General features: G+C 40.2%; 1 protein-coding gene across 4 annotated transcripts; it reads left to right on the top strand.

Moving 5' to 3' along the window:
• The first annotated feature begins 3,012 nt into the window (after positions 1–3,012).
• LOC117844179 (transcription factor TGAL7) lies at positions 3,013–11,554 on the top strand. Of its 4 annotated transcripts, none has more exons than XM_072292170.1 (11): positions 3,013–3,410; positions 4,114–4,235; positions 4,842–4,900; positions 5,019–5,177; positions 5,447–5,512; positions 5,672–5,731; positions 6,285–6,362; positions 6,521–6,578; positions 6,914–7,185; positions 9,288–9,515; positions 11,019–11,554. In XM_072292170.1, the coding sequence occupies exons 1-11, from the start codon at positions 3,388–3,390 to the stop codon at positions 11,181–11,183; spliced, it is 1,290 nt and encodes a 429-aa protein (XP_072148271.1). In that variant the 5' UTR covers positions 3,013–3,387; the 3' UTR covers positions 11,184–11,554. The 4 variants fall into 4 exon arrangements, with proteins under 4 accessions (XP_072148271.1, XP_072148272.1, XP_072148273.1 ...); XM_072292171.1 differs by having other exon boundaries at positions 3,015–3,410; positions 6,917–7,185; XM_072292172.1 differs by having other exon boundaries at positions 3,016–3,410; positions 4,114–4,202.
• Positions 11,555–11,829: the final 275 nt, after the last annotated feature.

Raw genomic sequence — 11,829 nt, 5'->3', positions numbered from 1 at the left:
TCCACGTGTAACGGCCATCATGCCACGCGCAGCCGTCATGATCCGAGGTAAGTTCCTATCCTCGAGTTAGGGTTAGGGTTTGCTTAGTGGGAAATTTTGGGGATTTTCTTAATTCAACTTGAAATTTGCCCGATCCCTTCCTTCTACGTGCTTTTGCGCATCTTAATTTCACGATTTGAACTCTAATTTCATGATATCTCACGGCTCACAGTTCTCACCAAACGGCTTTTAGCTTCCTCACAGCTCATAGCTCACAACAGCTTTTCCACATCTCACAGCTTACAACAGCTTTTTCACAGCTCACAACCCAACCAAACAGACCCTGAACTAAAATGCCTCTCTCCCTCTCTTTCTCTGAAGTGAGATATACGTTACAAAGTAGTAATTAGTGTGTCAAGCATGCATCTATGTATGTCTATGTGAGTCCAGAAGCAGTAGAGGTTGACCAAAAGACTGATGATGTACACCACACATCAGGATTTACTCAGAATTTTAACTGTCTTACGTTTAGTTACAAAATACATCTTCAATATTACTTATTTTTCTCCAACTTCCAACTTAGCGGTCCTGCACACTGAAAGCCCTAAAAAAATTTATCTAGTGAATGAAGAAGCATCTTTTAGGTGTTTCTCAAAAAAATGATGAAGCATCTTTTAGAAGTTGGGAGTCTATACCCATTAATATAATAAAAACAAAACAGTAACCAAGTAAAATAATCTTCCATTACATGATTTCTTTCTTACTAAAATAGTAAATAAAAAAAACAATGGTCTAAGTCTTGTACTCTAAGTCGAAACAATCAGAACATATGGTGACCAAGGGAAAAACTTGCTTATTTAAATTATGATAACACAACAAATATATTTACTTGACACTACCAAAAAAATTGAGAAACAGTACTATACAAAAGTTGGTACACCATAAATTTGTGTAGATCCATAACACACATCATAACGTACATGGGACAGTGTTTCCGGTGTAAGTTGTGGTCAACCATCTTTTTGAACATCAGTTATAGCAAAAGTTTTGTATATGCTCATATATTAGATAGGCATAGAAAAGATCTATGTCTCTATATGCAAGATAACTTGAATGCTATGAACGATGCTTAATCAAAATTATGGCACCCTGATGCTTAATTAAAATTTAGTAACACAATAACACTACCAACATACTAGATTTTAGGCCTATGGCAATGGTCACAATACAGTAGCAATAGGGCTAATATGGTTGCAATAGGTACAAATTGCAACTAAATCACAGTTTGGTTGCAAACTGTTGCACCTTTGTGGTAATAGGTGCATTGCAACGGTTTTTTGGTCATGTTGCAATAATAGTAACTGCCATGGAATGAACCATTGCTTTAGAGAAGTGTGGCAACTGCCGATGTCGCGGCAGTAGTATGTATTGCCACGCAACTAGGCATTGCTATATTATTTAGTTGCAATGGCCTTACACTGCGGCAATAGGTTGTATGGTCACGACCAACATCGTGGCGATAGAGTATACTACCACGCATATATTATGTTGCGATTGATCGTATGGCAACACAGAAAATGCCTCAACTTTTTTTGACACAATCCACACAAATATAGCTAAACTATAAGCAGATATTATTTACTTCCTAATCTAAACTTGCAGCGACGATAACTCAAATTCTACTGGGCAAAAAAGGGTCATCAATTACTCCAAATAACGATAAAGGAATTATATTAAAGTTATTCTGCAGTCACCAAACACACACCATATGTGCTAAATCACCATGACTAAAATTGCAAATGAAAACTTAAAAAGTCCTATGCAATAATATGATTATTCCTCTAATTTACAAGGTCTAACAAAAATTAGAGATATCATTGATCTATATCTCTTCTTCCTCCTCACCTCCAAATTCCCTGATCTCCTGTACCTTTTGTTGTTGTCCCTTCCCTCTCTTTTCTGGCTAAAATTGATCAGGTGCAGTTCTTGGAGACGATGTCCCAGCGCAATTCCTGGAGACTATGGAGCGCACGCCTCCTCCTGCCTCGCACGAGCAGCGACGACGGAGCCACCAATATGAGATGGATCTCGTGATCAACAACAAAGTCAGACCGGGACTCCTCTATTTTCCCTACCTGGGCCTAGGCGCTGGTTACGTGGGTCCACACATAATGTAAAGCTCGCGAAATAAATTTTGTGTCAAAACACTGATTTATTGCAACCAACTAAACCACCATATGTCAACAGAAAGATTTGGTGGCAATAGCATCTTCTTTTCATGCAACCACTTAGTATTTGGTTGCAATATAGCCACATGTATTGCAACAAACTAAACCACCATTACCAACAGAAACTTTTGGTGGCAATAGCATCTTTTTCCTTGTAACCACTTGTGTATTTGGTTGCCATATAGTCACATGTATTGCAACACAAAATGTTCATGGCAATATTGGTTACCAATCGCAATGACTTTAAATTTGGTGGCAATAACACTTTCATATTGCAACGAAAATAAACTTTAGGACAACCGAAACCTAACTGTTGCAAAAAGATCATCTATTCGCAACTAGGATTCTGATGGTGGCGAGAGCATCAATGTTTTGCAACCAAATTACAGAATGGTTGCAATAACACCCATCTAATACAATTAATTTGGTGTGGTTGCAAAGATTTCTGTGGCATTAGCTCTAAAATCCAGTAGTGCTAGAAAGATGGCATGCTTGTGTATCTATGTGCAAGATAACTTGAGTGTTGTGAACGTGTTCTTAATTAAATGCATATTACCTACACGCTCACAATCTATCTCTACATCTAGTCGTTAATATTGCTCTAGCCAGTTTTAAGACACGTGTCATAACAAGTAAATGTGTCGCATTTTGGGTCCACACGTGCAACACAACAGCCTCCGATCCAACTTAAAGTTTCAGAGATAGAACCACTGACATTCATGGCCCACTTCGTTTACCCAAATTCCTACATCTAGAGGTCTCTTCACAACCTTCCAATTAACATAAAGACTAGTATGCTTCTCACCATTCCCCTGTGCATCTATCATCTCCCTTTATCTCTCTTAAAAGTCCTCTCTCAGGTTCTTGGTCAAAAGGTGAGGGAGAATAGAGGAGATTTAGGTGACATACAAACGAAAAAACTTTGCAAGACTTCCTTTAAAGCTTGGGTGCCAACTATAAAAAGAGAGGGTGCAAACAGAAGACGGTTTTGCCATTAATGTCTGCTTTTGGATCTTTTTGCTGGGTGTTCTGCATAGCGTGAGGAGAGAGAGCCGGGGTGGAGGATGGTCAGGGCCTTCATAAGGGCTTCAGGCGGGGCTCTGCTGGAGAAGAAGACCACCACCACCATCATCAAGCACCTGAGCTCCCCCAGGGTCTCCGGAGCGCCTCACCGCCGACGATGATGCCTGCCTCTTCCACCATGTAAGTCACACAAGATATATCTTGCATCACAGCTGCACATGTTGCTGTCAAGTTCCTCTTTTCTTTTCGCGTCTTTGGGGAGCTCTATTCGTGTCTCCACAAAGAAGATGCATGTTTTGTGCTTGCTTCTTTCTTTCTCGAGATTAGGGATTTGACATCTCGCTCTCAAATATATGGTTGCTTCTGGTGCAAATGATTAAAAAGTGTATTGGAGGTTCTGTGTTTTTGCTAGGGTATGGGAATGAGATTTTTTTTTCCCCTTGAGTTTTGGCAATCAGAACTCCGTGCCATGGGTATCTTGCATCGATCTTGTAGAGTTTTTGGCCTGGGTTGCTTATTTCTAGAACTCAACCACACATGGAGATGAAGGGGTGAAAGTTGAGAAAGAGACGGATCCACCCATCATGGAGCACAATATCAGATAGTTTATTGGTTAGTTAGGGATCATGGAAATAGTTTAGGTGCTGAGGTAAGGAAGAAGGACACCAAATTACCAAATACCAGGATATGATTCTTTTCCTTGTATCTTTCAACAAGTAGCTAGATCAGAAGCTTTTTAAGGATTTGTCACACCGACTGTTCTATCTGCTCCATTAAACAAAGCTAATCCATCCCTCAAAAAAACAAAGCTAATCCCCTACTTGCTTTCTAATGCTTCCAACAACTAATTCTTGCTTATTTCATCCTCCAATTTCCCTTTTAGGAGCAAGGAATCAGCAAGCTACGACATGGCGGAATTCGACCAATCAGCAATTTTTCTCTACCTGGATGGCCATGATCAAGAACAACGGCGTATGTTATCGAAGAACTTGTCTCTCCCTATCAGTAATTGTTTTTCACTCTTCTTTACACACAAAAAAGTTTCCCCCTTTTTGCCATGGATTTGTCTTTGCCACCTATATATGCCTGCAGGTCCTTCTGTATATCTAGCAGCTGCTCCCTTTTCTTCCGTGTCATGGTTTCTTTTGGTGCATGCTGCTTTCTTTCTTCTTCGGATTTGGTATTTCTTTGCTGTGTGAAGAGTGTGACATGTAACAGACACTCTGACGATGACGGCCTTTGCAAGAACTTGATCTAAAAGAAGCTATAAATATTCCTCCTTTCTATTTCTCACCCATTCCTTTCCATTTGCACCTTCTCACGTACTCTGTTGAATTATAGCCCCAGAAGCATCTCCCGGACGTTGCTGTACATGTGCTGCCTCGATCTCTCTCTGTCCCTTCTCTCTCACTGCGCGTGTCCATCTGCGCATCCGTGCGTTATCTAAGGGAGAGAGAGGGGTGTAGAGAGAGACATGTAACTTGTTAGAGGCAACTCTATTCAAGCACTTGTTCTTCAAATCATACACAATCCATCACGCACACATCTCTCTCCTTCACATTGCGCTTATGTTTGCGCTTATTACAACATTGTCAATTGCATGGTTTGCAGAGACTCTGAACATCTTCCCATCGCAGCCGATGCATGTGGCCGAGCCAATTCCTGCCAAGGTACGTACAGCTCCCAATACAGTGCTCCATGCAAACACCATGATGCACTCCATGATGAACAAGTACTGGAGATGCATATATATGGTGTGCTGAATTTGTAAAAGCTAACTCTGTGTAGGGTGTTAGCATGGGCATGGTGGCAGCCATGATGCCCAATGGTAACTCTTCTTCTCCCAGGAGACAAGAAGAAGGTGGCCAGAGGAGTGCTCCTCCTCCTCCTGCCCCTGCTGTGCCCTTGCCTAACTCAGCCAAGGAGAACAGGAGTAGTCTCACTAAGGTATGTATGCAGTCTCTCTCTCTCTCTCTCTCTCTCTCTCTCTCTCTCTCTCTCTCTCTCTCTCTCTCTCTCTCTCTCTGTGTGGGTGGTTGGGGGGGGGGGGGGGGGTCTGTTGACTACTTATAACAGGTCTCGATTCTTTTTTATGGCGTTTAAGCTAAACCTGGATGTCTTATAGTGTGATTTGACGTCACTCCTCCTCCTCCCTCCCTCCCTCTCTCTCTCTCTCAACTCTCATCTTTTGACTGACAAAACGAGGAGCCTTGCAGAAGGAAGCAACTAGCGGTGGGAAGGGTGCAACATCTGGCGATCAGGAGAGAGTGAGAGACCCCAAGGTGAGACTCATTGACTGACCTTTTTGCAACAGCTCAGAAGTAACCTACGATGGTGAAAAGTCACTTCCGACATACTGCGGCATTGCTGACTTGCTGTAATATTATATTCATCTTCAATTAATATTCACTTGTGTCCATATATATGTGTATATGTTGCAGACACTGAGGCGGCTTGCACAGAATAGAGAGGCAGCTAGGAAGAGCAGACTTAGGAAGAAGGTGAGTCAGTCAACTGAGAAACGGCATGCATGCTACTTTTTTTAAAAAAAATCCCATTCTGGTTTCCTAATCGAAGTCACAATTGTCAGCAGGTTGATCCAGTGAATTTTATGACGTAGCAGTTTTTGGCTCTTTCTTTGGCCTCACATGTGCTAAAGGATGTGTCTAAGTTTTCCTTTCTCTTGAATTTGACAAACCACCTAAAGAATAATATCACTTTCCAAAAGCTCGTGAACTTTTCTGTTGGCATGATTTATTTCCAATATATATGGAACTTAAATTTTGTTGACCCATATAATTAGTTGATATACCATTAATTAGTTTTTTTTCATTTCTTAATCTGGGATGTAAGAAATTATATTGACTTACGAGCTGGTACAAAGTCTTTTGTCCTTCTAGAATGTCTCATGTGCATCTAAGTTAATTAAAATGCTTTTAATCTATCTATAGGCAGTCTTTTATGGAATGTTTAGAGTAAATCGACAAAATAAACAATTAGATTTGCTTTCATACCATGTGGATTGATGCATTCAGTCTTGTTTTTACTCTTCAGGCTTATATCCAACAGTTGGAGACAAGTAGGATCAGGCTAAGCCAGCTTGAACAACAAGTTCAAGTAGCAAGAGTACAGGTACAATGGAAAAAAAAATGGTTAATTTCATAATTTGCTATCTGTATTAATTCTTCCACGACAAGCTGTGTCTTGGAGCGACTACTACTTGTATTCTTCTCATTTATATGCAAGTGCTAATTAACAAGTGACTACTACCATGTATATATAATATTCAGGGTGTCTTCTTGGGCGCCGGCGAGCAGCCAGCTGGTTTTCCTTCTGCCCCTTCCCCTGGTAATGGGACACTCCATTTCATCTCTTAGTTTTTTCGGTCACCCTCAATCTTGCTATTAATTATATCTCAATTTTTTAGGATTCCGTTGTGTAAGTTCTTTGATTGCGATTCTCACTGAAAATACTAGAAATTGATGATCAGCAGAACAATAAACTGATTTGTGGAAAGAGCTCCAGAAGTTACCTTTGTGTTTTCGTCAACATGTCTAATTATTACTTCTCACATTTGATTTTTTTTTCAAAATGAAACATGTTTAACTACTCCACATATTAGGATGTATGGTCCATTCTTCCACCAATTCATTTGTTTTGTTTCTGTAACATATATTGATCAGCAGCTGCGGTATTTGACATGGAGTATGGGAGATGGGTCGAAGAACACAGCAAACTGATGTTCCAGCTCAGGGCTGCGCTGAATGAGCACATGGCGGATGAACAGCTGCAGGCCTTCGTCAATGGTGCAATGGCACAGCACGAGGAGCTGCTGAACCTCAAAGGTGCCATGGCCAGGGCTGATGTCTTCCACCTCCTGTCTGGAGTGTGGGCAAGCCCTGCTGAGCGTTGCTTCCTTTGGTTGGGAGGCTTTCGCCCCTCGGAGGTTATAAAGGTATAGTACATGTTTCGTAGAATTTTGACTGTCACATTAATTTATATCTAGATATATAAAATGCATAGCTAGTAAACATATATAGTAGTAAAGTGTGTGGCTGAATTGACATTTCTTCCAAGATGCTTAAATCCCCTTTTTTGCACAGCTTCTCTGACAAGTGCTGTTTATTATTAGTCTCCATTTGGAAAGGCATCTCACCAAAATAGGCCGGCGCCCTTGTTGTGTATTCTCCTATTGTAGAACATGTGAAATAGGTGGTTCAATTTATACATTAGTATACTTCTAGACAGAAGGTTGCATCACATTCGTATCAACAATTTAAAGATGGAGATAGATGCACCGCGGTAGCTAGCTGCACTTAGTTTAGTTAGCGTCTAGGAATGAGAATTAACCGATGATGCATGGTTGCGAGTTCATTTGATTATTTTTGATAGTACTAGTAGCAACATAAATGAAAAAACATGTCCCTTTTCATTACAGGATAGATCAATCCCATAGACTTATGGGCAAGATTATATCTTCTTGTAAGTCATTGTTTAGTGGAAGCTTAACCCAGTGCACAACCCATATTGTTTAGTTTTTACTCATTCAATAGGCCAAATAATGCAACCATTGCCATCCAAATACCAATTATTGGCTAGCTAGCTTGTGTGACCGTTTAATCTAATTGACCGAAGTTTTATTTGCCATGAAAGTTTACTTGAGGAAACCAGCTTGCAGTCCAAACCTACTTCTATATATCCAACCCTCTGGGTTGACCCTCCCTTATTTACTCGATCTAGTCAATGATTGATTTTTGAGATGTCCGTGTTAGACTAAGTGTGATTTTTAACTTTCAATATGACCCTGTATTATTTTTGTGGTTTATTAGTAATCTCTACCTAACCCAAGAGCTTTGCAAGGGCTGAGTGCTCGCTCTGAAGAAACTTCTTTTTTAGCTGTTTTATCTAAGCAACATTTCATGTCACTTGATGGATTCTACTCCCTCTGTCCCAAATTACTGCTCATTTTGGCTTTTCTAGATACATAGCTTTTGCTATGCACCTAGATATATATTATATCTAGATACATACCAAATGCTATGTACTTAGAAAAGCCAAATCGAATAGTAATTTGGAACGGAGGGAGTATAATTGAGAGGAGTTCAAAAAGAATCTTAGCTAATGTGGTAGACAGGTTCTAGTACCTTGATGGGTAAGAAGGATTTTGGATTCAACGTAAGAGGAATCGTTCAGGGAGTAGGTAATAAACGGACAGGAACAGGTATGGAAGATGTTACCAGATGTGTGATGGGGATAGTTTCTGGACTAATGGATGGTCCATGTGGGCTTCGATCGTTTTTATTCCCTTCCCCATGCATATATTGTGACTATATTTCATTTCTTTGGCCTTCTAGAAGGTAGATGAGTGTCATAGAAATAGCTAGGGACACATATTTGCAAATTAAAATTGAAAATGGTTGCCCAAAGTACAGATTGAAAATGGACATCAATCACGAGGCACTTTTTATTACCATCATTCATGGTACCCTTCTATTTTTTTTCCTTGTGAAAAACATGCCATTTTCATAATGTTAAAACAGAAATATTTAGTGCCATAGCTAGAAAATAAAGTTATTTAAAGCTAGATTACCTTGACCTTAAGAAACTAACGGGTCTAAACAGACATCCTAAAAGTACATATATATATATGATGTCCATAAAAGTATTCTCACCAAGTAGACATGCATCACACATATTTACATGTCGTTTCTTGTGGACTTTTTATGCACACTTACATTTTCAGCTTTGTGAGCACACATTTCAGATAGAGTGTATAGATCATACTGATTAATGTTTTCTTTGTAAACTTGTCTCCTACACATGTGATGCATGGACCATTTATGCTCACACAACTATATGTGGCAAAAAATGGATCTAACATGCATGATTAGTCACATTGCTTGTATCACTTCATATACGTACAGTTCCTTTTCATATTCATTAATTACCCTGATGGAAGGAATGCATCAATCAAAATCAAGCTCTAAGAAATATACAGAATAATACAGGAAATTACATTAATCATTTTCTTTAATTGGCATATGCATGTGTATTCAGGTGATGCTGAAGCATGTGGAACCGCTGTCAGAGGGTCAGATCCTTGGCATATACAACCTTCAGCAGTCAGTGCAGGAGAGGGAGGAGGCTCTCAACCACACCATGGAAGCCACCCAGCAGAGCATCTCCGACATTGTCGCTGCCCCCGATGTCGCCCCCGCCACCTTCATTGGCCACATGTCCCTTGCCATGAACAAGGTGGCGTCTATGGAGAGCTTCGTCCTGCAGGTACGTAATTCTTTCAGACACAAATACTTGCATTGGTCAGTACTAACTCATGGATGCAATTAAGTGTAACATATAACTATGTATATACATTATTCATAATAGTGCCATCAGTTTGATAATACAATTTTTTTCGATAAAGGAAGTTTGATAATACAATTAAAAGAATTCTAGACATTTTAGTTGCAAAATAAGAAACTGAATGTAAATCCGGGTTGAATGAAGAGGCGGCACTAAATAGAGAAGCTGCAGATGCAAATGGCACAAGGTGAAAAGAAAGTAAAGGTTCTTTAGCGTTTGTCATAAGAAAATCGTCCATTCGTCCTACACTGTTTGGAGAAACCATTACAGGTGGCTAGGCAAATAAACTAGCAAATTAAGCAAAGTAAATGGTTTCCCTACTCCACAACTTCTGGACAAATATGGTAAATTTGCCATTTCATTCGAGTTTCTGGTTACTGAAGGAAAAATTTAAACCGTGCTGCACCAAGTTTAACAAAAACGCCAGGTGTAGAGGATCCAGCATAAACCGCCAGCATCATCCAAGGGTCATCACCTCATCATCGTCATGGTTGTTGAGAGATCACGTCAAAACAAAAAGGCTGAACAGTCTGCATATACCTAAACACAACAACGTAGCCGAGGCGCGTTGCGTCGTCAGGTCAAACACATATTTGTACAGCTGCAAGTTCAAAAGAAGAATAATCCCTTCCACACATGTGTAGCATGTAATAACCTGCAGAAGATCGACCATAAATAGTCACCAAGATGAAGCCAACCTTTCGCATACGATGATATGACAAGATGTAGAAGCTGGGACATCAAGATCATGATAATTGTGCAGAGAAAAAAGAGCAGCAGTCGATAGTACCAAAGCTATAGTCTACAAGATTTAATTAGGTTTGCGCCAAATATAATTACTGAGCACAATATACAACAATTTCAGAGACCAAATTCATTTTCTTATCAGTTTGCTAAGCAAAATGTTCTTGCATATTCTTTCTAACAAATTAAAATATGTTATAGTATCTTATTCCTAGTATAGCTAGCTACCTATAAACTTGAGGAGAAAAATAGTACCAAGCTATCTTATTTCTAGTATGGAGGTACAAATAGCTACTACAGTTCTTTAATGAAACTGACTCCTTAAAGTTGGACTAATCGTGGAACAGTTAGAAGCAAGCCAACCGCAACTAAAGTTTAATAATAAGACCGGCCTGGTGCAACTGCTTCTCTACTCCTATTTTTCAACAAATTTCATAAATTGTTGGCATGCAAATTAGCTTACCTGCTTTAACAATATAATACTGCATGCACTTTTCGTATATATGACAAATGTAGTTATTAATAACTCCAGCCAACTGATCATAGAAACCAAGTAAGGAGATGTCGATAAGCAACATATTACGAACCTGTGCTTTTAGTTTCTGAAGATTAGCAAAAAATATTAAGTGTATTTCACCTTGGTGCTAATATATATGCCTCTCTTGCTACCCCCTACTGCAGGCAGATGGCCTAAGGCAGCAGACCCTCCACAAGCTCCACCACATCCTGACCACTCGTCAGGCTGCTCGGTGCATGGTGGCGATCGCCGACTACTTCCACCGCCTTCGCGCGCTCAGCACGCTCTGGGTTGCAAGGCCGAGGCAGGAGGATGGGCCAGGACTGTAGATGAAGCTTACCAAATAAAACGGGGAAGAAGAAGTACAATAATGCATGCATGTGCAAGTTTAATTGTTCTTCTTCTTCTTGAAAGCATGCAAGCTAGATTAGTTCCGAGAGAAAGCAATGCATGCAAGAACTAATTGATCTAATTTAAAGACTAGTGTAAGGTCGATTAGTTTGATCTGGTAAAATGCGCACTGAAGAGTGGATTGTTCTTCAGGTGTGTGACTTTCAACTTTTTAAGGTGTACATACAGTGTTAGGGGCAGAGAAAGTAGGGAGTAAGAATAGTATTGGAGACTTTGGACTCCCTTTTGTTCCTAACTTATGCACCAACTGTTGAACTTAACCAAGAACATCATTGGTTTGGCCGGGGCAGCTCTCTTCTGAAATCTGAATGTTAATTAGCTGGTAAACAACTGTCGCATTATAGAATTTGATCGAGTAGCTTTCTGAATGGCAATATGTTTTTTTCAATACACTACGCCAGAATTGATTTGTGCAGGTATAAGGAATTTAGCGTGCTGGCAGGTCGGATTGGCACCCGCCAGCAAAAAGCTTCCCTGGGCCAGCGGGGGAGCACCCACCGAGATGCCACTGTGCTGGCGGGCAACCTAAACACCCGCCGGCACAGATGCACCCCATCTCTAGTG

The sequence above is a fragment of the Setaria viridis genome, chromosome 2 (genome assembly GCF_005286985.2).
Source record: "Setaria viridis chromosome 2, Setaria_viridis_v4.0, whole genome shotgun sequence".
NCBI lineage: Eukaryota > Viridiplantae > Streptophyta > Magnoliopsida > Poales > Poaceae > Setaria > Setaria viridis.
This window is presented reverse-complemented; position numbering and strand designations above follow the sequence as displayed.

What these genes read in the sequence shown, in the direction of transcription:
- LOC117844179 (XM_072292170.1), top strand. Translation starts at nt 3,388, where the DNA reads ATGATGCCTGCCTCTTCCACCAT. An exon ending in ATGCCTGCCTCTTCCACCAT is followed by an intron (nt 3,411 to 4,113) that starts GTAAGTCACACA and finishes TTTCCCTTTTAG; the next exon opens with GAGCAAGGAATCAGCAAGCT. An exon ending in TGGAGAGCTTCGTCCTGCAG is followed by an intron (nt 9,516 to 11,018) that starts GTACGTAATTCT and finishes CCCCTACTGCAG; the next exon opens with GCAGATGGCCTAAGGCAGCA.